Consider the following 25,673-nt stretch of genomic DNA (forward strand, 5'->3'; position numbering starts at 1 on the left):
GCTGGGCATGGTGACGCATGCCTAGAATCCCAGTACTAGGCTGAGGCAAGAGGATCACAGGTTTGAGGCCACTGAGTGATAACTTAGATCCTGATTCAAAACAAAGAAGTAGCTCAGAAGTAAAATGCCCTTGAGCTCAATTCCTAGTACCACAAAAATGAAAAGCTGTCAGAGGTAAATGCCAGCTGTCCTGGAAAGAGATAGTCTCCAGTCATTTGCTCATTTGTCATAAAATATTTTTTCTTATCTGGAGAGGAGTACTTGATGTTATTTTAATGACCGTTTTGTTTTTCCCCTCAGTGTATTCCACAACAAAAAAATGACAGTGACTGTGGAGTCTTTGTGCTCCAGGTAAAGAAATACTGTTTTTTCAGAATTTACAAGATACGAATTCGGTTTGTTTAGAGAGAATGGCAGTCCTGTGTGTATGTGGTACTAGGCACAGGTAACACAGTGCTGAGATGCAGCAGTTTCTGCATTTTCAGATGTTAATATCAGGAAGAACCCATCCCAAGCTCAGGAGTGGACAATGAGTATTGTCCATGTCTGGTAGAGGTTGCTTGTAAGCCTTACTGGAGGCTGACTTGAATTTTTCCATATCATAGATCACTGACATTTGTAGAATTAACTTTTTAAAAAAATGCCATTGGCAAGAAATCTACAAGTCTTTAATATAGAAAGTTTGGATACTAAATAAGGGCCACATTTAGAAACTGCCATCTCATGCTCAAGGACCTTTCATTGTCTAAAACGGCAATGGGAAAAAATTCAGTTATAAATACATTTATGAAGGAACTTACATAACCTGTGAATGTAGAGATTTACAAAGATCTTGGAAGATAGGTCTGTTTATACCCCTCATGAATGGGGTTTGTAAACAAAGTAAAGTTTCCACTTAAAGGCCATGTTGAGGTCTGACCACATCTTCAGAGGTTGCACTTGCGGAGGGGGGGGGGGTTAGAGCCTCTTCATTGGTTGCTGCTTTTCAGTGTTGGGGTGTAGGAGGGAGAGGGGAACACTAGCCATACACTTGTCTGGAAAGCTGACTGTAATTTGGAGGTAAATGTTGTGAAACAAAGTGTTCTCACAAGTTAGACTGTCTAGTCAGCATCTGGCACTAGGCTCCTGTACAGCACCACGTTTCACTTAAGTTGTTTCTGTGACCTTTGCAGTACTGCAAGTGCCTCGCCTTAGAGCAGCCTTTCCAGTTTTCTCAAGAAGACATGCCCCGTGTGCGGAAGAGGATCTACAAGGAGCTGTGTGAGTGCAGACTCCTGGACTGAACCACAGGGCTCCGCAAGTCTGACCAAGTTGGAGCAGATGGTTTGTTACTTGAATCTCCAAACACTTGTTTGAATTTTTACAGATACTTCAGATCAGTGGTGTTGGGCCACTATTGTTACCTCAAATTTATTTTTTGCCCTTATTCATTTCTCCAGCTACCATGTACTTTTTAAATGTTCATTTTGGTTTCATTTTTAATTTTATGGATTCCGCGCGTCCCTCCCATATTTAATATTTATTATCCAAACGCATGCATATAGACAGAGCATGCAGTGAAGAGTATTAAAAAAAAAGCCTAGTAGATTTGGTGCAGCTTTTGAAACTTAGTTAGACGTGAACTGAACACAGGTTTAAATTTTAATCCCAGAACCTAAAAATGCAAGATGTTTTTGATACAGCATAACTCGGAGTAGTTGATATTCCATGGGGCATAAGGGTAGCTAGGAATGGTGCTGACGGAGCCAGTCCTGTTTTACTTTTACCAGCAACACCTTTCACTGACTTCCCTCTCCAAGGGAGTCTTCAAGCGTGAGATGTATTTCTTTTTAGGGTTGAGATGAAGTGGCTCTAAACTGATGGGTGTGTTTTGCAAGCAAGGAGTCTGCTTTGGGAAGAGTTGGTTAAGATATGAGAATAGGGCAGTGACCTTTGGGGTCAGTTATCATAACAAATGAGATTTCAATATTGGTCACAGGAATTATACATGGCCTAAATCTCATAAAGGCTTTTGCTGGGACATTGAACTCCCTAGTTCACAGTTTTAACCTGTGAAAAACTTGGCGTCTGTCAAAGTAGTGCTCAGGCAAATGAGAAGTAAGCCTTTCTAGAAGTAACCCGCAAGTTACTTCCCTTGTGTTGTCTAACATCTGAAAGAAGTTAAAATTGACCAAATACATTTCTATTTCAAGGACATCTGAAATATAAACATTCAAAATGACTAACTTCAGGACTCTTGCAGGTGGGGTAGGGAAGCTAATGCCTGCAACATGGCTCTGTGGGAGAGCAGCCAGCATGTTAGGAGTGTCTGCTCCAGTGGGCTGTGATACCGGCCTCGTGCAGGCTCCATCGCTCCTGCGCTCCGTCCTGACTCCAGCGCGGGAGCTGCGTGTCCCCGTTGTTGAGCTTCATTTTGGGGGACAGGCTGTAACATGGCTTTGTCCTTATATTTAGCAGCATTAGAGTGAAAGTAATGGATCTTACATCTTTAATCTGGCCTTTTGTGGCATATTTGAAAGGAGATAAGGAAAGATACGTAAACCTACACAAATATCTTTTCTGAATTGGAAGAAGAAAATGTGTAAGAAACTAAAAGGTTTGTACTGAAAATTACAAAGTAAATGGCAGAAGATACTTGAATTTTTGGCTGGCTAGCTGTGGGGGCGTTGGGAAAGCTAAAACGCTTAACTTGGCCCTAACATATGGCCAAGACACCGATGGCTGCCAGCAGTTGAGAGTTGAGTCAGACCCTGTGTATGTGCAGGAGAGTGGGAAGCAGCCCCAGCACTTTTCTTTTCTGATTTCTCCAGACTCAAATTTCTTAGCTTACAATCAGGTTGATATTTCTACTATAGGGCAAGTCATTAAAAAAGCTGGGAGTAGGCTGGGGATGGTGGCACACACTTGTAATTCCAGCAGTTGGGAGGCCAAGACTGGAGGACACAGGTTCATGGCCAGCCTTGGCTACTTAGTGAGGCACTCCGCAACTTAAGTGAGATCTTGTTTCAAAATAAAAAATGAAATAGGACTGGGGGTGTGGCTCAGAGGTAGGATGCCCCTGAGTTTAATCCCCAGCACCCAAAAAAAAAAAAAAAAAAGGAGTAACAGACACTTACATTGCTACAGGTGAGGTTGTCACCAGTAAGAAAGATGAGAATTAAAGATGTCTTCGTAAGGTTCCCAGACATAACTATACACACGAAACTTCAGAATTTGTGAGACATTTGTCTCTTTGGGGGAAGTATTTATACTAATATAACCAGTATCTAGGCAGATTCAAAATGTCTAGTGCTGAGAAATAAGGAAAGACTTCACTTCCCCAGTGACAGGCCCACCATGTAGAAGAGAGAACTGCGCTCCTGCAAGAATCCTTTTTTCTTTCTTTCTTTCTTTCTTTCTCTCTCTCTCTCTCTCTCTCTCTCTCTCTCTCTCTCTCTCTCTCTCTCTCTTTCTTTCTTTCTTTTTCTTATTTCCTGTGCTGGAGATCGAAACTAGGGTCATGGGTGTGCTAGGTAAGCATTCTGCCACTGAACCACACTCCCAACCCTCTAAGAATCTTAACGCCCAGAGTTCAAGTTGCCACTTCTCCATCTGAGAAATGGTCTTGGTGTCAGCGTGGAGGCATGCAGGGGTGAGCATAGCGACACTGGGAACTGTCTACATTACTCTGACTCCAGCATCCGAGGGCACCTTGAGGTGCACTGCCCAGCATGTTAGCCTACATGTTGAATATTTTGAGTATATTTTAAAAATATTGTTATTCATAAAACATGGTTTCAGCGCACATAGTTGCTTTTTCCTCTTTCCTTGTGATTAGGTATAAACCCCTATTTAGCTCAAGTCCTAGATTAAAAAGTCTTGTCCTAATGTTTACATTACAGTAATTGCTTCCTTGCAACAAAGTCATTTTTGAAATATACTCTGGGCCTTTGATGAAAACCAGGGACATTGCTTTACTGTCACTAGCTTGGCACTCAACTGTCTGGGTGCCCACATGGTAGGCAGACTTTTTTATGCCTTTGAGGCTGAGTGCAGGCTGTGCATAGATTAAAAGCTATTTATGACAAGCCTTCAGCAAGCTTTCCCGTCCTCTCTGAGCAAACTTACCAGGCTACAGTTGCTTCTTTCCAGTGGTCTGTCCTTTTGTTATATCTGTAGCAATGAACATAATCTAATTCATCTTTTATTTCTCTCGAGTCATACTTTCATTTAGCCTCTTTCAGGAAAGGAATCAATTGTTGCCAGTACTTCCATCACATTTTTGGCTTTGAATTGTACTTTCCTCTTACCATGGACTATGAGTAACACGGTCACCTTGAATTTAGAGTTGGAACAAAAAATAACAGACCTAACTTGGACACGACCAGCACTTACTGCCTCGCCTGAGTTGCTCATTTGCTCTGGTTGTGGTTCACTGCTTCTCTGGGTTATAGGCATAGCTGGGAGGGGTTTCAAGAAACAATGAATTACGAGTATGAATTAGGATTACACCAGTTACTTGAGAAGCAGAGTGCACATACTTTGTTATGTGCTAGATATTGCCTCCTGGCCTGTTAAGATAATCAAGACCTAGGGAATATCAGAGAAGTGCTAAAATATTGGGGCGTTAAAACAGATCTAGACAAGCTGTTCACTTAAATGGTACTTGTTGGTCAGAAAAAAATTATTTAAAGACTATGATCATGTAAAGTTACAGTACTCAACCCTTCTAGCAAAGTATTTTTTTGAAAAATAAACTAAATGCCTTTATAAACTTGTGTTCTCTTGTGTTGAATTCCATGTAGTGCTTAGTAGTGTTTTCCTAGCCATGACAAAGCTCACCGAAGAACAGTGATCAAGCCAAGCACGGTGGCACAGGTCTGTTATCCCAGTACTTGGAGGAAAGCTGAGACAGGAGGATTTTAAGTTGCCTTAGCAACTTAGCAAGATCCTGCTTCAAAATAAAAGGGGCTGGGGTACAGCTCAGAAATAACCTCTGGGTTCAATCACCAGTATATTAAAAAAAAAAAAAAAAAGTGACCAGTGTCTACCCTTAGAGCACCACTGTCCAATAGTCTTTAGGAGTGGTGAGAATGTTCTGTATTTTAATTCAACCTTACAGCCACTTAGGAATTTGGTACTTTTTAATTTTTCTTTTTTTTTTGGCGGGTCTGGGGATGGAACCCACAGGCACTCTACCTCCGAGCTACACCCCCCTGCCCTATTTTTTATTCTTTATTTTGAAACAGGGTCTCACTAAGTTGTGGAGGGCCTAAGTAGCTGAGGCTGTCCAAGAACCGCGATCCTCCTGTCTCAGCCTGCTGAATGCTGGGATTACAAGCGAGCGCCACCACGCCCAGCTTGAATTTGGCACTTTATAAATGTGGTCAGTGTGACTTGAGAAATTGAATGCTTAATTTTATTTTTGTTACATAGCCACAAGTGACAAGTGGCTGCCATACTGGGTAGCACAGCCCTAAAGCAAGTCTCAAGTTTACACTTTAGCTAATAATACAGAGGTACCTAGTCATTCTTCAGATTCCAGTCTGGCTAGATCTGACACTTCATAATCCCTGATCTTAGCTTAAATACATGCCTACATTCTCACTTTCCCTGATTAAGACACTATTTCTGAGAAATAGACTACAACAGAAAACTAAAATTTAGCATCTTCAAGCCCAAGAAACAGGTTTTTATTTTAAACAGGGTTTCACTAAGTTGCTGAAGTTGTCCTCAAACCTGCACTCCTCCTGTCTCAGCCTCCCAAGTACTAGACGATAAGCATGCGTCTCTACTGGCACATCAGGTCCTCTTAATTCAATGTTAATTTCCCTTCCAATCATTCTGAGCATGTGTTATCTGGAAAACTAACCTATTTTTCCATTGGTGGTTGCTTGATGCATTTTTAGAATTTTTTACACAAAACTGTAACTAGGCACAAATGTCAAATCAAAATGGACCTGCACATTTGGCACATTACTCATATAGTCTGCCTGAATTCATTTATAGGTAGTCAACAGCAAAGGGGTTCCAGGACACACCCTTTTAGACGAGGGAAGAGGGAGACAATAGGTTGGTCCAACTTTATTGAAATCTGTTACAGAAGACACAATTCAATTAAGAACCACAGTCTTTGGTTTTAAGGCCTATAGAAATCTGAGTTATGTTTACTACAGAAGAATATATAAAATACATTAAACTACAGTTTAAAAGCAGATCTTAAAAATTAACAGTGTATCCTGATTAAATCAAATATTTAAAAGGTTTCTTCCAGCTGAGCATGGTGATGCACAACTTCTAATCCCAGTACTTGGAAGGCTGAGACAGGAGGAGTGCAAATTTGAGGCCAGCCTCAAGAACATAGCAAGAGCCTGTTTAAAAAACAAAAAATAAAAATAGGGCTAGGGTATAGCTCAGAGGTAGAATGCCTCTGAATTCAATCTCCAGTGCCACAAAATGTTAAAAAAAAAAAAAAAAAAGAAAATGAAAAAAATAAAGGGTTTATTCTTAAGGGCTTAACAACTGGTACAGCTCTTCTAAAAATTCAAATAAAATAGGAATTTAATGAGAAACCCCATGCTTATAGTAACATGAAACATATTCACTTTCAGGTATTCAGCCCCAACTTTCACAAACTACTAGAAGCTACTTTGTTGCTAAAATTATACTCACAATATTAGACAGCAGTCACTTCTTGCCTCACAAATGTAAAATAAATTCTCTAGATTCTCCTCTCTGTGGAGACTATAAGCTCACTTTGGAGGCTAAAGTAACCACAATTATGGGGAAAAAATAAAGCAGACTTCAATATGAGAATTGACTGAAACAGACATTTCCTACAGGAAACCTCTATTCTCTCAATTTTCAAGATTTTTAAAGAACCCATTCTACTCCCAGGATCACTGAAATGAAAGAATAAATCCGATGGCCCTTAAAAGCTGCCTTCACTGTGTCAGGGGATGTTGCAGCTCCTGACTCCACTCCTGATACTTCATGCCATCTCCTACTGCTGGGGTCTCCATATTACAAACCCTTGAACCAAGTTTTAGGTAAAACGTACATTTTTAGAAAAATGTGTTTATAAATACTCTTCTTCAAGTCCCGCACCTTGTTTCCTGGTATGTAATAGAAGCAGGGAGTATCCCCAGGGCCACCTCAGGTATTAGTGCCAACTATTTAGAAAGGTCCCTTGACCTTTAAACATTAGAACTCAACAGAGAAAACAAATTCAGTTGTCACACACCTGTCCTTATTTAGAGCAAAGCTATACAACGTAACAAAACTCCACCAAACTTTATCTCATGTAAACTTAACATTTTAAAAGTAATTCCAGACCCCAATGTAGACCATGAGCCTTAGACATGAGCATGTTAAAACAAATTTTTACATTTTTCCAATCTCCCTTAAAGAACTGTATTCTTGGCTGACAGATTTATCAACATTACAGATCAAATCTTTTGCAAAGAAACGTTTGTTTTTGTGGTGCTGTGATCTAACTGAGAGCTTCACGGATGCTAAGGCAAGCACTATGCTTCTGAGCTATGTTCACAGCTCCAAAGAACATAATTTTTGACCTGAAACTCATTCTGATAACCTGACATGTGGCCAAAATACTAAGACTAGAATTAAAGGCATTCTTTGTGTTCTTTTAATAAAAATTTCAGACGAGACCTTGAAGGGGCATCCAGCTCAGCAGAGACACGGATCAGACCTTGGCGATGCTTTCCAACAAATCCAGCAGGCGGTGGAGTGAGGTCTGCACTGACAGGCTGTCAGCACTTCACTGGTTTTGTACCAGCTTTCCATAGCCGCCTCTCCCGGCATCATAGTCCCGCCGATACTCATCTCGAACCTTAATTGGAAAAGAACACAAAGTATAGTAGACATAAGATTGTATAACAAACACACCTCCTGCAGCCACTCAAACAGCTAGACCTTTACAGGACCTATATACGAGGCTCCTTTTTTTGTGTGTGTTACTGGAGATGGAACCCCGGGGCATTCTACCTCCCAGCTACACCCCCAGCCCTATTTTTTATTCTTTATTTTTAAATAGGGTCTCACTGAGTTGCAAAGGGCCTCACTAAATAGCTGAAGCTGGCTGCCAAACGTGATCCTGTCTCAGCCTCCCAAAAGTTGGGATTACAAGTGTGCACGCTACACTTGGCTGAGGCTCATTTTAAAGTAAAACTTATTTCAGTGTATTTTGCTTTTGTTATACGTGTGTGTATGTGTGTGTGTGTGTGTGTGTGTGTGTGTGTGTGTGTGTGTGTGTGTGTGTTACCAGGGATGGAACCCAGGGGCATGCTACCTCCTAGCTACATCCCCAGCCCTACTTTTTATTCTTTATTTTAAAACAGGGTCTGAGTTGCAGAGGTCCTCACTAAGTAGCTGAGGCTGTCCGCGAACTGCAATCCTCCGGTCTCAGCCTCCCAAATGCTGAGATTACAAGTGTGTGCCACTTTGCCTGGCTTTGTTCTAGATACCCTTGCAGGTGGAAAATACCTAGCCCCTCTAAGTTCAATAACAGTTGCTTATAGAAATGAACAGAATATACTATTTTAAGGTTTAAGAAAAATTTTACCAAAACCAGTGGGCAGTTTTCAGCAGGGTTAGAGGCAAAAAGATACAAAAGACTAAGTACAAATTGATAAAACACCTGCCATAATTGGAATTACAGACAGAGGCTCAACCCAGAGACTGACTCTGCATACCTGGCCCCCTGAACGCCCACGTCCATACTGCCTGCCCTCCTTAAAGCCTGCATCCCAGTCTGTGCGAATGATCCGGTCATCTAGACGCGTTCCATTTATGTACCGCATGGCATTTTCTGCATCTGCTCTTGAATAATATCTTAAGTGTAAAATGTTAAGGAACATCAACACTTCTCGAAATGTTCTTGGAAGCACAGGAAATGATATCTACATGAAGCCAAAGTTAAGACAAACCACAAAAGCTAATCCAATCCAAGTGAAAGAGACATTTCAACTTGTACAGGCCTGTCAGTTGGTCCAGAAGCACCAAGAGAAGGAAAATATAATTATCCAGGGCCATATTGGTCCTGATTTTCTGGATGCTAAAGTTTATTTGATCTCATTGCCTCCCTGCTGTGGTGGAAGATCAAACCCAAGGCTGGGGTATACTAGGCAATCTATAATGAGCTATACCCCTGGTTCTGTATTATTTATTTACTGTACTAAGGATTAAACCCAGGGTCATTCTGTTTTCAAGCTATACCCCCATAGGTCTCACTGAGACTAGCCTGGAACCTGTGATGATCCTGTCTCAGCCTCACAAGTAATGGTATTACAAGCCCGTTTCAAAATAAAGATAAAATAGGGCTGGGAGTGTAGCTTGGAGATAGAATACCTCTGAGATCAATCTCCAATACCACAAAAAAAGAAAAAGAAAAAGGGATAAGGGGTACTCAGAGGTAGAATGCCCCTGAATTCAACCCTCAATGGCAAAAAAGAAAATTATGTTTGTATATGTCTGTGTATGTATATAGTTAGAATATATGTATGTATGTATGTGTATATACATACATATATATATATGAATGGGAACCCAGCAAGCTTCAGACATTTGGGGAAGATGTACAGCCATAAATACAACCAAAACCAACATTAATTCAAAATTAATGTTGGGCTCAAAAGTATTCAAAAGACACATTAGCTCAGGTCTGAAATTTCTCAGACTATAATAAAAAAATAAAATACACCTGTAATCCTAGTACTTGGGAGGCCGAGACAGGAAGATTTCAGGTTTAAAGCCAATGTGCAATAACTTAACGGGTTTCAAAATAAAAAATTTTAAAAAAGGGGCGGGGATATAGCTCAGTTGTAAAGCACCCCTGGGTTCACTCCTTAGTACCAAAATAATGGCTCAGGCAGGGGGACTGAAAATTCCAGGCCAACCTCAGCAATTTAGTGAAACCCTGTCTCAAAAAATACACAGAAAAGCGAGGCATGGTGGTGCACGCTTATAATCCCAGCATTTGGGAGGTTGAGACTGGAGGATTGCGATTCGCCGACAGCCTCAGTTACTTAGTGAGGCCTTCCGCAACTTAGCAAGACCCTGCTTCCAAATAAAGAATTAAAAAAATAGGGCAGGGGGTGTAGCTTGGAGGTCGAATGCCCCTGGGTTCCATCCCCAGACCTGAAACAAAAAAACAAAAAAACAAAACAACAACAACAACAAAAAAAAAAAACAAAGAAGGCTGGGGATATAGCTTAGTGGTAAGAGTTTACCTTGATTCAATCCCCACTACTGAAAGAAAAAAAAAAAAAATTAGTAAAAAGACCTAAAGGATAAATCCAGGAGGTCCAATATTTACAGTTTTCAGAAAGATGGTACATGATCACAAGTAAATACAGTTTTGGTTTTTACTTATAAAATTATTCTATATACATCTATACATGAAATACATTATAGCAATATTAAAAACTGGTAGACCTGTATGTGCTGACATGGAAAAATTGCCAAGATAGGTTAAACCTAGAGGCAGTCTACTTCTGAGCAACATTCCCAGACCGATTTTATTTATTTGGAAACAGGGTCTCACTGGGTTGTGACATTAAACTGCTGAGGTTATCCTTGAACCTGTGATTCTCCTGTCTCCGCTTCCCAAGTACTAAGATTACATACAGCCCGGTGTGGTGGCGCACGCTTGTAATCCCAGTGCTTGAGAGGCTGAGACAGGAGGATCACACAGTTTCAAAGCCAGCCTCAGCTACTTAGTGAGGCTCTCAGCAATTTAGTGAGACCCTGTTTCCAAATAAAGTATAAAATAGGTCTGGGAGTATAGCCCCAGAGGTTTAAAAAAAATAAAAAACTCCTAGGTTCCACCCCCAATACCACCAAAAATAAACAATAAAAAAAATAACAAGTATTAGGATTACAAGCATGCACCACCACGCCTGGCTTTTATTTTTGAAACAGGATGTCAGTTGCTGAAGGTATCATTAAAATACTGAGGCTGACCTTGAATCTGAAATCTTACTAAGTCTCCTAAGCACTGGAACTATGATGTGTGCTACATGCCGAGCACAATCATGGTTGATGCTTTTAAGAAAAACAATCTGCCAAGGATATATGGTCTTTGAGGGTTAGGGACACAGCTCAATAAGAAAACAAAATAAGATAACAAGGCCGGGCTTAGTGGCTCATGCTTGTAATCCCAGCACTTGGGAGGCTGAGACAGGAGGATCCAAGTTTTTGGCCAGCCTCAGCTACTTAGTGAGGCCCTCTGCAACTTAGTGAGACCTTGTTCTAAATAATCAAAAATAGAGCTGGGGGTGTAGCTCAGAGGTAGAACGCACCTGGGTTCAATCTCCAGTACCACAAATAAAGTACTCAGGGAATAGCTTTGTGGTAGAATGCCACTGGTGCCAATCCCAGTTAAAAAAAAAAACAAAAACAAAAACAAAAAAAACACCCACGCAGAATATAACCTAGCTAGCACATGCTTGAGGTGCAGAGAGGAGGATCACAGGTTCATGGCCAGCTTCAGCTACTTAGTGGGTACTTGTGGAGACCATTTCAAAATAAAATAAAGAATTAAAAATAGGGTTGGGGGTGTAGCTTGGAGGTAGAAGGCCCCTTGGTTCATTTCCTAGTACTACAAAAAAAAAAAAAAAAAAAAAAAAAGAATGTAACTTACTGGCTTTCACAGTGTAACTATAGACACATAAGGAGAAGAGACAGAGACAAGTTTAGGGAAATTAAGAAGTTAATATCCTTGTTTTAAAAAAACAATCACTCAGATTTGCCTTGGTTCAATAGCTACATTAGATATTCAGGAAGGATACTCCACAAAACAGAATCCACAGGCTGTTTTTTTCATTTTATCCAAACCCATAATGATCTTCTTTATATCACCACTTTTGCTGAAGAGTTCATAAATTTGTTCTTCAGTTGTATAAAAGGAAAGATTCCCAACATACAGTGTACAGCTTTTCTTCAGTAATTTTTCTTGTTCTTCATTGTCACCCTAGAATTTCAGAGGCAAAGTTAAACATTACAACTTAACTGTTTTGCTTAAATAATATTACTAAGTATACGTAAAATATTAATTCTGACTTAGAAATCAAATTCTCACATCATCTCAATTCACCACAAAGCCCTTCCTAAAAAAAAGGGAGCAGTCCAGATTACACTGGAGAGAGAAGGCACACCTCCCCCTGCACACAAGTGGCATGTCCTTCTCTAACATACTCCCTGTTCTCAGCACTGGATCGTTCTCTTACTGGTTCTAGTTTAAATTTCAGGCATTAAGCCAGGTATGATGGGATTATATTTGTAATCTCGGTACTTGAGAGGCTGAGATAGGAGCATCACAGGTTATTAGCCAGCCTCGGCTACTTAGTGAGGCCCTCTGCAATTTAGTGAGATCCTGAGATCCTGCTTCAAAATAAATAGGCTGGATGTGGTGGCACATGCTTGTAATACCAGTACTTGGGCTGAGACAGCCTCAGCTACTTAATGAGGCACTCTGCAACTTAGACCGTCTCAAAATCAACAACAACAAATGGGGCTGGGCTGGGGATGTAAGCTCATAGAATGCCCCTGGGTTCAATCCCTGTACCACAAACAAATAAATTAATTAAAAATAAATAAAAAATAGGCCTGGAGGTGTAGCGGAGAGGTAGAATGCCCCTGGGTTCAAGCTCCAGCACCACAAAAATAAATAAATAAATAAATTAATAATAAATAAACAGGCCTGGAGGTTTAGCTGAGAGGCAGAATGCCCCGGGTTCAATCCCCAGTATTGCAAAAATAAATTCCAAACCTTAGTGAGGCCCTCAGCAACTTGGTGAGACCCTGTTTCCAAATAAAATATTAAAAAATACGTCTGGGAGTATAATTCAGAGGTAGAAAGCCCCTGGGTTCCATCCCTAGTACCAAAAAAAAAAAAAAAAAGTTAAAAACAAGAGATGTCATTTTTTAAAAGTTCACCATTTAAGTTGGGTGTGGTGCTGCACGCTTGTAATCCCAGCATTCAGGAGGCTGAGACTGGAGGATCGCGGTTCGCGGACAGCCTCAGCTACTTAGTGAGGCCCTCAGTGAGACCTGGTATGAAAATAAAGAATAAAAAAATAGGGCAGGGGGTGTAGCTCTGAGGTCAAATGCCCCTGGGTTCCATCCCCAGACCTGCAAAAAAAAAAAAAAAAAAAAAAAAGGGACTGGGATGTCTGAGGTAGAATACCCCTGGGTTCCATCCCCACTACCACACACACACAAAAAAGTTCAACATTACATATACATACACACGTGTGCATATATATATATATATATATATATATATATACACACACACACATACATACATACAAACATACATATTTATTTTGGTGCTACAGACTGAACCCAGGGGTGCTCACCCCCAGTCCTTTTTATTATTATTATTATATTTTTTGTGGTACTGGGGATTGAACCCAGGGGTAGTCTACCTCTGAGCTATACCCCCAGGCCTATTTTTTGTTCTTTACTTTGAAACAAGGTCTCACTACGTTGCAGAGGGCCTCATTAAGTAACTGAGGTTGATTGCAAACCCAGATCCTCCGGTCTCAGCCTCTCAAATACTGGGAGTTTACAAGCATGTGCCACCACACCCAGTTCCTTTCTATTTTTGTAAACAAGTCTTGCTAAGTTACTGAGGCTGTTCTTGAATATGCAATATTTTTATCTTAACCTCTCAAGTACTGGAATTGTAGTTATGTACCAGTATGCCCTGCTTTTTAAATTTTTATTGGTGCATCTCAATTACCCAGAGTGCTAGGTTTCATTGTGGCACATTCGCACATACATAAAAACACAATCTGATCAATCTCATTCTTCAGTCCACTCCATCTCCCCTCCTTCTGCCCTAATGGTCACCCAAGAGGGGACATGTGTAGGGCTTTTGCTCATAGGGAGACCGTGAATGTTGTGCCTCTCGACACACTAGCCCCAGATTCCTGTTGGGTGTGTTGTAAACAGAGGCGCCATTCTTTGGGCCCCCTGCTCTGAGCACACCCAGGATCTCTCTTCCTAATTTGAAGACAGGGTGAAGCCAGAATAGCATAACAGGGCTTCAGAAAAACACCAACAATCCTGGGAGACAAGATGGTTCACCATGGGCTAAACATGATATTTTAGATGCTTTTACCCATTCGGGAGGACAAATGAGAGGGCAGCCAACTGACCTATTCTCAGGCCCTCCTGACCCTGGTACGGGCTTTGACATTAACCACATGGAGGTTATCTCAGCTTGGAGAATAGCTTAAACGATCTATACTCTGCCTTCACAGAGTACTTTTCAAGGGACCATTGCTCCATATGTAATGCTGATCTAGTTTCCTTTACTCTGAAGACAGGACTGGATGACTTGTCTCTCAATGCTTCATAGCGTAGTGCCCAGAGTACATGACCATATTTAGTGAGGTTAGAGAAATATACAGAAACATCAAAAGGAAACTGACTAAATTGCGGTGCAGCTATAAATATAAAACTATGCAGCCTCCAGGTGTAGTGGCACACACCTGTAATCTCAGTACTTGAAAGGCTGCAACAAGAGGACTGCAGGTTCGAGGCTAGTCTTGGCAGCAAAGCAAGATCCTGTTTCAATATAAAAAATAAAATGGAGTTGGGCGTGGTGACACACACCTGTAATCTTAGTGCTTGTGAGGCTGAGACAGGAGGATTGCATATTGGAGCAGATTTATCAGCCTAGCAAGACCCTGTTTCAAATTAAAACTTAAATAAAGCTGGGAGTATAGCTCAGAGGTAGAGTAAGTGTCCCTGGGTTCAATGCCCAATGCCCCCCCCCCAAAAAAAAACATAACTATGCAGCCCCCAGAAAAACGTACACCTATATGCAATGATAGGAAACATCTCCAAGAAGGAAAGAAAACTGCAAAGAGGTTTAAAGAGCAGTGTGAAGGGTGTTCTCCAAGTTATAGTTTCAAAAAGCATGAACAATAGCTGGCATGGTGGCACATACTTGTGATCTCAGAACTTGGGAGGCTGAGACAGGAGAATTGCAAGTTCACAGCCAGCCTCAGCAACTTGTGAGGCCCTCTGCAACTTTATGAGACCCTGTTCTAAAATAAAGAATAAAAAGGGGCCGGGGATGTAGCTTTGAGGCAGAATGCCCCTTGGTTCAATCCCCAGTACCACACACAAAAGAGCATGAACGAGCCAGGTGTGATGGTGCATGCCTATAATGCTAGGATTTGGATGGCTGAGACAGGAGGATAGTAGGTTCTCGGCCAGCCTCAGCTACTTAGTGAGGCCCTCCACTATTTAGTGAGACCCTGTTTCAAAATAAATAAAAACTAGGGCTGGGGGTATAACTCAGAGGTAGTGTGCCCCTGGGTTCAATCCCTAGTACTGAAAAAGGAGGGGAGGAGGCATGAACATACAGTTTCTTCTACAAGAAACTGGTTATAATGTTTGCCTCTGGGCAGAATAAAGTAACTGCAGGGCAGAGATTTGTTTATTTTTATGGCACTGGGGGTGGAACCCAGGGGCTTTTCTACCTTCAGGCCATACTCCCAGACCTATTTTATACTTTATTTGGATACAGGGTCTCACTAAGTTGCTGAGAGCCTAAGTAGCTGAGGCTAGCTTCGAACCTGGGCGATTCTCCTGTCTCAGCCTCCCAAGCGCTGGGATTACAAGCATGCACCACAATGTCCAGCTTATTTATTTTTGTGGTACGGGGTGGGGGGAACCCAGGGGCTTTATACATCGAGGCTATATCCACAGCCCTATTTTGTAATTTATTTGGAAACAGGGTCTCACTAAGTTGCTAAGGCTGGCTTCGAACCTGTGCGATCCTCCTGTCTCAGCCTCCCAAACGCTGGGATTACAAGCCTGCACCACAGCGCCAGGCAATAGGTTCACTTTATATAACTGTTGTTATTGATTCATTAAAATTATTGGCAGGAAGCCAATCGTGTTGAGACCCTGTTTCAAAATAAAGAATAAAAAATAGGGCTGGGGGTGTAGCTCAGAGGTAAGAATGCCCCTGGGTTCCAGCCTCAGCAATTTGGTGAAACCCCGAACAACCTAGTTTTTTGAAACAGGGTCTCACTAAGTTGCGGAGGGCCTCCCTAAGTAGCTGAGGCTGTCCGCGAACTGCGATCCTACTGTCTCCCGAATGCTGGGATTACAAGCGTGCGCCACCACGCCCGGCTTGGTTAGTTCTTTTAAAAACTCCTGGTTTCTGGGTAAGGCGCCTCCACATATCCTGCAAGTGAAAAGGACGACTCTTTCCTCTCATCACTGTGCCCTTCCGGAGGCACAGGGCACGGAAACAGGAGCCACCGTTTCTGCTGCTCGAACCTCTGCACTGGCCCAGGTACAGGCAGCGGCTGCAGGAGATGGGAAAGCGAGTCTCGAATTCCCTGTCTTCGGGAGAAAGCGGTTTCAGTGAAACCCAGGCGACCTCCGGCTCCATCCTCCAGCAGGCCCGGGCCCACCCGGCCTGTCGGACACCAAGAGAATGGGGACGACACAATGAGACGGGCGCAGCCGTCCCGCGTTCGGGCCCCGGCGCCCCCCTCCGCCGGCCTCCTCACCCGGAAGTGCTGGTCCCGGTACTGGCTCAGCTCCACGTAGGAGTCGCTGCGCAGCGCCTTCGGGAGGCCGCTCGACATACCGCAGAGAAACAGGCAGGGACGAGGCTACTCGAGAACAAGCAGGCGGCGGCGGCGGCGGCGGAAGCGGAAACGCGAGCGGGCGGCGGCCGAAAGTGGAGAGTCGTCGGGCCCAATGGGAGCGCGGCAGTGTCGTCATCACGCGGCGCAGGCGCGCAGGCGGTCCGTCGTCCGGCACCGCCGAGCCGCAGGGCCGGGCTGCGTGCTTTGGTTCCGAGGACTTCCGAGAAGCATGGTTCTCCGGCGGCTGCTGGCCGTCCTGCTGCACAGCCCGCAGCTGGTGGAGCGTCTGTCCGAGTCGCGGCCGATCCGGCGTGCGGCGCAGCTCACGGCGTTCGCGCTGCTGCAGGCGCAGCTGCGCGGCCAGGACGCGGCCCGCCGCCTGCGCGCCCTCGCAGCCGGGCCCGCGGGCTCCCTGAGCCGCCGCGCCGGCCGATTCCGAGACGCCTTCCACCAGGAGCTGCGGCGAGGCCTTCGGGACCGGCCGGGGCCTCCCCCGGGGAGCCAGAGGGGCCGGCGCGCAGACTCTTAAGCTCGGCGGGGCTGGGCTGAGGTCGCCTTCTTTCCCTGTTGTGCCCTACCCCGACCTTGGCGTTACTCATCCCAGGCCCTCGCATGGCCGCGAATCCCGGCTCAGACGGTCGCCCGCAGGCGTCGGGCTCCTAAGAACTGGGGCCAAACCCACATCCTCGTTGAAGTCCTGTGAGTGGGCAGGTCACAGCGGAGAAAGACCCTGAAGTCTGACAGGCAGGAACCGGACACAGCCCGTAGAAAATCATGGACACACAGCCAGAAACAGCGCGTCAGCAAGTGGAACCAAAGCGCTCGTCGATGCTGCTGCGTCTGCTCTGGTACCGCCAGGTACTAATTTCAGGGAAAGCCGTGATGGAAAGACAACCTTGCAGCTGCTAACGTCTCTGAGTAAATGTGTGAGCTGATTAAAAGGCTTGAGTGTGTTATTTCTCAGTGAGATGGATTGGGAATCCTGCGGGCCCGTGGTTAACATTGAGTGCCTGTTCTGTGCTGGCACCTGCTGACCGCACTCGGTGTGGCTTGTCTCACTCCCTAGAAGCACATTTCTTTGAAGTAATGGGGATCTCATCTCAAATTGCCAGAACCTTGCAAGAGTGCGGTGTGAGCACGGGCATTAGACGCTAGGGCCTAGATCCTAATCACAGCTCTGCAGCATTTACCCTGCTCCTTAGGGGCTGCCTTACCCCGTCGCTACCAGCCATTAAGACTACTGCCGACTATGGCACAAGATAACCTAAATTCTTGGTCCCCATTGTTGAGGGCCTGGGTTACAAACTAAGACTATCTAATCAGACCTATGATAAGGAAATCCATTGTATACATAAGTGCCTTCAATTTGATCCTCCTGAATAAATTTATGATCATCTCTTTGGAATACATAGTTATTCATGCACTCTAAAAAACTTGAGGGCATGGGAAACGTGTGGGTTTTTTTGTTTTGTTTGTTTTTTGTTTTGTTTTGTTTTTGCAGGTCTGGGGATGAAACCCAGGGACATTCGACCTCCGAGCTACACCTCCTGCCCTGGTTTTTATATTTTTTATTTTGAAACAGGGTCTCACTAAGTTATGGAGGGCCTCCCTAAGTAGCTGTGGCTGTCCGCAAACCGCCATCCTCAGGTCTTAGCCTCCCGAATGCTGGGATTACAAGCGTGCGCCACCATGCCCGGCAATGGAAAAGTTTTTAAGCTGGTTACTAATACAAAGCATCATGTGTTCTCAGTTCCCACCTGGGCCAATTGAGAGGGCCCGAGACATGTGGCATTGCTGAGAAGGGAGAAATCCGGGTTCCTTAATCTTGGAAAATAATTTTTACCCCCTTGGTATTGGGAATTGAGGTCAGGGTCGCAAGCATGAGAAACAGGCACCTATCTCTAGGCAATGTAGAAATGGCTGGAGAGTTCTGCCGGGCATGGTGGCGCATGCTTGTAATTCCAGCATTTGGGAGGCTGAGCCCTGAAGATCATGGTTTGTGGACAGCCTCAGCTACTTAGTGAGGCCCTGTGCAACTTAGTGAGACCCTGTTTCAAAATAAACAATAAAAAAAAAAAAATAGGTGTAGCTCTGAGGTCCAGTGCCCCTAGGTTCCATCTACAGATATGAAAAAAAAAAAGGTTGGAGAATTTCTCAGGAATGGGAGTTGAAACAGTGTGTGGAGGAAATTTCCAGGCTTGTTTTGATAATAACCAAACAGGGAGACAGCAGACACCAAAAGTGCCACTAAATACGTCACTTTCATTCTCAAAAAGCTTTGAAAGTCATGCCTGCTGAGCCAGGGTACTTGTGCTATAGACGCCAAGAAGGGCAGCATGAGCTGGCAGGCCCTTCAGAGATTCTCTGATCCATTGTACAGATTGGGAGATGAGCCGGGTTAAGTAGGAGGGGTTTTCTCACAGTCTGAATGGCAGACCCCAGTCTTGAAATCAGATTCCTGCTGGGCATGGTGGCACAGGCTTGTAATCCCAGTACTTGGAAGGCTGAGACTGAAGGATCTCAGGTTCACTGCCAGCCTCCGCTACTTAGTGAGGCTCTCCACTACTTAGTGAGATCCTGTTTTTAAAATAAAGAATTAAAAAAAAAATAGGTCTGGGGGCTATAGCTCAGAGGTAGAATGCCCCTGGTTCAATCCCTAGTAACTCAAAAAAAGAAGTCGGATCCCTTGAGTCCAAGACATTCATTTTCTCTCCCACCTCTTACTGCGGATTGAACTCAAGGTCAGTGTACCTCCAAGCTACACTCCCAGCCCTTTCTTATTTTTTATTTTGGAACAGGTCTCCCTAAATTGCTGAAGGTCTTGCCAAATTGCTGAGGCTGGCATTGAACCGGCCATCTTCTTGCATCAGCCTCCCAAGTAGTGGGATTACAGAGAGGTGAATCTTAAGAATTCCATCAACCACCATGCCCATCAACAACCTATTCTCTTTTCTTTACCACACGGTCTGCTAGGTGTCTGGAAACCAAAAGATTGTCATGCTAGCAGGAGGTAAGACATGAGGTTTGGAAGAGGCCATTCAGGAATGGCATTAGCAGTTCATCCCCCCACACACACACAACCAGGGGCTATTATATATTTAAAACATTACAGTGGCTGGAATGAATAGGGCAGGAACAGACATTAGATGCCGTTGGTTACACTGGGATTCTTTGGGGACCTTGGCATCGGGACCAGGACTGGTCAGATCTTTGGTGTCTGAGGGAGAAGAGCACAGGCTCACTTAAAAGGCAGAACAACTGTTGGCTGTGCAGAGAAGAGGCAGCAGTGGAATCCTGAAGGAGGATCGTTGCCTGCTCGGGTGGAGTGGTGCAGTCTACAGACGAAGCTCGGGCAGAGACTGTTCCATCGCATTGCCTTGGGTCCCCTCCAGCTCCACGATGTGAAGACTCAGATGGTCCCTCCAAGCTCCACTCAGGAGGGAGGACAGGGCTGGCGGGTCCTCCAGGGTCACGTGGGGAAACACAAGTGTCTCATTCTTGGGGTGGAAGCTGCACTTCTCCACCACATGCCTGGCGGTTCCAGGGGTCACCACAAAGAGGCGGCAGAGCCACGGCCCGCCAGCCACTTGGCAAGCTGGTTGTCTGGTGAAGTTGTTCAGAGCTTGGCACAGGACCTGGTCCTCGGTCCCACCCATGTCTACCACCTCCACAGGTGACCCCAGGCCTGGGAGGTGTAGGAGGTGCTGGGGGGGCATGTAGGTGTGCGTGAAGAGGAGTGTGTAGTGGGTAGGCGTGCCTGGAAGCACAGGCGCATGAACCACCTGCTCCAGGTACTTTAGGCCAGGTACCAGGCCTCCCTGATGGAGGCAGCCGTAGAAGAGGGCACCTAGGGCATTAAAGAGGACCAGGGTGCCCTTCCAAGGCACAGGCTGGGTTCGCGGACTACAGAGCAGGCATAGGGGGACCAGAAGGGGAATCAGGAACCGAGCTTCCTGGTGACTAAAGGCAGACAGCAAGGCCAGAGGCATGAAGTAGAGGAGGAGGAGGTAAGGCCTGGGGCTGGACGGCAGACTCCGGGCATGCAGCACCCTGGGGAGGCCCACGTGTGTGAAGGCCTGGAGGCAGGCTTGCAGCTGTCGCCACGCAGCCTGCAGTGCCCAGGCGTGTAGCACCCCAAAAAGCAGGAAGCCGTTGACTGCCAGGTGCGTGAGTCGCACGTGCGTGCCGTGCCTTGCAAGGTTCTGAGGATCCAGGTTGTAGTGCAAGAAGTTGACAGGTGTAAGGACAAGGCTATAGGACCTCGAGAGGCTGGAGAAGTACCAGCTATCAGTGACCACAAAGGCCGCCGCAGTGAGGGCTGCCCCGGGGAGCAGCACCAGGGCCTCCCACATCACGGACTTGAAGCCAGGGTCTGTGGCTCCCCGAGTGCCCCAGAAGAAGAGGGGGACCAGAGCAAAGGCCAGGAAGGTGGGCCGGTTAAAGAAGCCAGCAGCCACAATGGCCCCAAGGAGCCAGCTGTGCCACCACGGGCCGGGGGCAGGCTTCCTGGGTGTGGGGCTCCACGCCACACGAGGGGACGCCAGCACCAGCAGCCATGCGAAGAGCAGTCCCTCGATGGTGTTGGAGAAGGTCCTCGTGTAGAAAACCAGGGTGACGTAGGAACCGGACAGCAGGGCCAGGGCGTTCCAGCGATCCGCTCCCCACAGTGGGGCCAGGTGGTACACGGCCCCGTCCAGGGCAAAGGAGAGGGTGGTGAGGAGGAGTCGGGGCCCCACCAGTAGCACATAGCCATTCACCCGACCAGGCCACAGCCCCAGCTCTTCCCAGAGCCGGAGCAACCAGAAGGCAGAGCCAGAGGTCAGCAGTGGGAAGACCACCGTGCGGCAAGAGCTGCCCGGGTAAAACTCCCAGGGCCGAGTAGCCCGCACACCCAGGATGTCCTCTGCAAGAGAGAGGTGAGGTGAGCCGGGTCCAGGCTCAGCGGTGTGCTGCAGAATTCCAGCATGTTGCCCGCCCCCCAGTGGACACTCTGGGACTGGACAGGGTAGAATTTCCTCCTGGGATTAGGGTTAGATTAGGTGGGAGCATTGACTGTGGAACAGGCTCTTGGGTGGGCCCGACCCAGACACACCAGCCCTTCAACAGCAGAGTTGTCTCCAGCTGGATGATTCGAAGTTTGAGAAGGATTTGATGTGCCCCTGCTGGCTCAACGGTGGAAGGGGCTGTGGGCAAGGAGTACGGGTCCCCTCTAGAAGTTGGCAGCAAGGAAACTGGGACTATAGTCCCATAGTTGAGGTGAATCAAATTCTGCCAACAGGGATGAGCTCAGAAGGAGATTTTTCCCAGAGTTTTCAGAGTTCAGCCCAGTTCCTAAGTTTAACTTCATGATACCCGGAGTTGGGAACCCACAGTGGACTTCAGATCTACAGAATGCAAACTATGAAGTAGGAGTTATTTTATTTTATTGTTTTGTAATACTAAGGATTGAGCTCAGGGTTGTTCTACCACTGAGCTACATACCCAGCCCCTCCAACCTTTTTTTGGTACTAGGGGTTGAACTCAGGGGTATTCTACCTCTAAGCATTTATTTTTATATAAAATAGGGCTAACTCTAGCCTTATTTTATATTTATTTGAAACAGGATCTTGCTAAGTTGCTGAGGGTTTCTCTACATTGCTGAGGCTGGCCAGGCATGGTGGCGCACACTTGTACTCCCAGCATTTGGGAGGCTGAGACAGGAGGATCGCAGTTCACGGACAGCCTCAGCTACAGCTACTTAGTGATGCCCTCTGCAACACAGTGAGACCCTGTTTCAAAATAAAGAATAAAAAAAATAGGGCTGGGAGTGTAGCTCGGAGGTAGAATGCCCCTGGGTTCCATTCCCAGTACTACAAAAATAAATAAATACATACATACATACATTAATAAAAAGAAATTTCTGAAGCTAGCTTCAAACCTGCAATCCTCCTATCTCAGCCTCCCAAATTCTGGGGTTACAGGTGTGTGCCACCATGCCTGGATCACAGCCCTATTTATTTATTTATTTATTTGTTGGTTTTTGAGCATGTGTGATACTGGGGATGAAACCCAGGGGCCTTTTACCTCTGAGCTATATCTCAGCCCTTTTTTAATTTTTTTTTGTTTTGAAATAGGGTCTTATTTAAAAAATAAGGCAGGGGGTGTAGCTTGGAGGTTGAATGCCCCTGGGTTCCATCCCCAGACCCGCAAAAATAAATAAATAAATTTTTAAATTTGAAGATGGGGCTTTCAGGCTGGCCTCTACCTTGCAGTGCTCCTGCCCTGTCAGCCTCCCGGGCAGCTGTGATTATATATAGGTGAGTACTGTCATGCTCGGCACTAATGGGAATCATTTTATTTTATTTTTTTCTTTTTGGTGGTACTGGGGTTCCTGGAAACCCATCTACCTCCGGGCTACACTCCCAGACCTATTTTATATTTTTTTATTTGGAAACAGGGTCTCTTAAGCCAGCGCGGCTGGCTTCGAACCTGCGCGATCCTCCTGTCTCCTCCTCCCAAGCGTGGGGATTACAAGCTTGCGCCACCACACCCGGCTTATGGGAATCATTTTAAACGCCTAGTTTTGTCGTACAGTAATAGAATGCAGGGGAGCTCAAGGTGATAGAGCACCCCACCTTGTGATAGGCCAAGGGATCCTTGTCCAGGAGATGAGGTGATGGGTGTATCCTGGGAAAGGTGTGGGGAGAAGCTTTATTCCTCTTCTCAGTGTTCAGAGATTTCAGTCAAAACCCATCTCTGTGATAACACCTGTCATCCAGGAGAGGGCGTGTGAGGGTGGAGACCAGGAACAAGCAATCAGGGTTATGGCTGTGACTTTGGTTTTATGATACTTAAATCTTTGATAGAAGGATGGAGTCAAGAAGTCTTTATATAATTAAAAAGATACTTGCTAAGCCGGGCATGGTATTGCAGGCTTGTCATCCCAGTACTCGGGAGGCTGAGGGACGGGAGGACTGCAGGTTCGTGGCCAGCCTCAACTACTTAGTGAGGCTCTCTGCAACTTAGATTTATTTAAAAAAATAAAAACTAGGGCTTGGGGTGGAACTCAGAGGTAGAATATCCCTGGATTCAATCCCCAGTACAGCAAAAAAAGAAAAAAAAAAGATACTCGCTGCCTGGGGCTGGACTATGATCCTGTGCCCCAGTGTCCCACAGTGCAGTGGGGGGGGTGGTGGTGGTGAAGGAATGAACTCAGGGTTTCTGCATCTCCAGTCCACATCCCACTGCCCGCAGCATTTCATGCTGGGTAACCTTGCAGGCTGTTTAGAGCTGATGGTGTAGTTTGGGATCATTTGGGCTCTTTGCTTTTCCTACTTATTTCTCTAACCTTTTGGCCATTTGATCTACATCAGAATGTTAAAGGGAAACAGAAAATCTAGCACCAGTCAATCTGGCTGCTGTATACAGCACAGTCTCCCCCCCCCACCCCGGCCCCTTTGGTACTGGGGATGGAACCCAGGGGCGTTTTACCTCCAAGCTACACCCCAGCCCTATTTTATATTCTTTGTTTTGAAACAGGGTCTCACTAAGTTGCAGAGGGCCTCACTAAGTAGATGAGGCTGGCCAGGAACCTGCGATGCTCTTGTCTCAGCCTCCCGAATGCTGAGATTACAAGCATGTCCCACCACGCCCAAGGAGCTCAGACTTTTAAAAATGTGTGGGAAGATACTGAGTTTCCAGTTTAAAATCCAAATCTAACTGGATGTGGCAGTGCATACCTGCAATCTCAGTGTATCTTAGTACTGTAAGAAGCTGCGATCCTCCTGTCTCAGCCTCCCAAGTACTGGGATTACAAGCATGTGCCAACATGTCTGGCCCCTTTTATTATTTTAATTTGAAACAGAGTCTCACTAAGTTATGGAGGGCTTCGCTAAGTTGCTGAGGTTGGCTTTGAACATATGATACTCCTGTCTCAGCTTTCTAGTACTGGGATTACAAGCCAGCACCACCATGCCCTGCTTCTATTTCCCCCTTCCTTCTTACTCTCTTTAACTGGGCATGTGATCAAATATAAAAACTTTATTTCCTAGCTTCCCTTGCAGCTAGGTGTAGTCATGTGATACATTCTGAACAGTAGGGTGGGTAAGTTCTAACAAGTGAGTACCCCATATCTGAGTTCCCTCACTCCTTCCAGAAGAAAAGCTTGATTATCTAAGACCGCATCTCTATGACGCATCTCCAGAGACATGGAGAAAGCCCAACTCTAACATCCTTCTGCTCAGAGGTCCAGCTCAGCTTTCATTTTGAATGACCTGTTGGTCCAAACAGGAAAAAAAAAAACAAAAAGCTGGTGTTTTATTAATCTCACCTAAGGTCAATGTCACCCCTCAAAGAGATGTGAGTCCCGGCTCCCAAGCTCTTATCCCAGAGGGACTGCAGCTTTGCTTGTGGGTTATTGCTTGTCCAAATGGACGACACGCTTCCCTCCCACTAAATATTAAAGCAGACTGGGCTGCTACTCCTCTTAGCCACACGTGGGGCTTTACCTGCCATCACCTCTGGTGACTGGAAGAACTCATCAGGGTGCACGTAGCCGGTCTGAGGAAGGAGACACCACAGCACTCGCAGCAGGCCGAGGCTGCCCCAGAACACCCGGGCTGCCATGCTGATCAAAGTGTTGCCCAGCTCATTGCCAGCTCAGGAAGGTGAGGGGAGCCGGCGTGACCTTCCAGCTGCAGCAGTTGCGACTCTGGATCTACCAATCTGTGTCTGCTGAGGGCAACATCATTAGTTATTATAATGCAAACTATAATACATCCAGATGTCTTCACAAACTCAAAATGGATCGACATAAATAAAATTGACAATGATGAGCTGGGTGTGGTGGCGCACGCTTGTAATCCCAGCATCTGGGAGGCTGAGACAGGAGGATCATGGTTTTCAGCCAGCCTAAGTGAGGCCCTTTGCAACTCAGTGAGACTGTTTCAAAATAAAGAATAAAAAAATAGGGCTGGAGGGCTAGGTGTGGTGGCACACGCTTGTAATCCCAGCATTTGGGAGGCTTAGACTGGAGGACTGCAGTTCGGGGACAGCCTCAGCTACTAAGTG

General features: G+C 45.5%; 4 protein-coding genes across 6 annotated transcripts in view; 2 read left to right on the forward strand and 2 right to left on the reverse strand.

Annotated features, from left to right (window-relative positions):
• The window catches only part of SENP5 (SUMO specific peptidase 5), a gene marked incomplete at both ends in the record, with an annotated part of 51,503 nt that extends 50,220 nt beyond the window's left edge, over window positions 1-1,283 (forward strand). For both annotated transcript variants that reach the window (XM_080696297.1, XM_080696296.1), the window contains 2 exons: window positions 301-351; window positions 1,173-1,283. In XM_080696297.1, the coding sequence (XP_080552423.1) occupies window positions 301-351; window positions 1,173-1,283 (162 nt within the window). The remainder of the gene's footprint in view (window positions 1-300; window positions 352-1,172) is intronic.
• Window positions 1,284-7,759: 6,476 nt separating this feature from the next.
• NCBP2 (nuclear cap binding protein subunit 2) lies at window positions 7,760-16,622 on the reverse strand (the record flags this gene model as incomplete). Of its 2 annotated transcripts, none has more annotated exons than XM_080696870.1 (4): window positions 7,760-7,831; window positions 8,694-8,815; window positions 11,932-11,971; window positions 16,545-16,622. In XM_080696870.1, 4 exons carry the CDS (start codon window positions 16,620-16,622, stop codon window positions 7,760-7,762), a joined length of 312 nt encoding a protein of 103 aa, XP_080552996.1. The 2 variants fall into 2 exon arrangements, with proteins under 2 accessions (XP_080552996.1, XP_080552995.1); XM_080696869.1 differs by having other exon boundaries at window positions 8,694-8,832; window positions 11,790-11,971.
• A 232-nt stretch (window positions 16,623-16,854) lies between these two features.
• Window positions 16,855-17,154, forward strand: NCBP2AS2 (NCBP2 antisense 2 (head to head); the record flags this gene model as incomplete). Its single annotated transcript, XM_080696540.1, has 1 exon — window positions 16,855-17,154. One exon carries the CDS (start codon window positions 16,855-16,857, stop codon window positions 17,152-17,154), a length of 300 nt encoding a protein of 99 aa, XP_080552666.1.
• A 101-nt stretch (window positions 17,155-17,255) lies between these two features.
• On the reverse strand, window positions 17,256-25,229 carry PIGZ (phosphatidylinositol glycan anchor biosynthesis class Z; the record flags this gene model as incomplete). Its single annotated transcript, XM_080696541.1, has 4 exons — window positions 17,256-17,486; window positions 19,736-19,842; window positions 19,969-21,528; window positions 25,112-25,229. The coding sequence occupies 4 exons, from the start codon at window positions 25,227-25,229 to the stop codon at window positions 17,256-17,258; spliced, it is 2,016 nt and encodes a 671-aa protein (XP_080552667.1).
• Between the last annotated feature and the right edge of the window lie 444 nt (window positions 25,230-25,673).

The sequence above is a fragment of the Muscardinus avellanarius genome (genome assembly GCF_963383645.1).
Source record: "Muscardinus avellanarius genome assembly, chromosome: 5".
NCBI lineage: Eukaryota > Metazoa > Chordata > Mammalia > Rodentia > Gliridae > Muscardinus > Muscardinus avellanarius.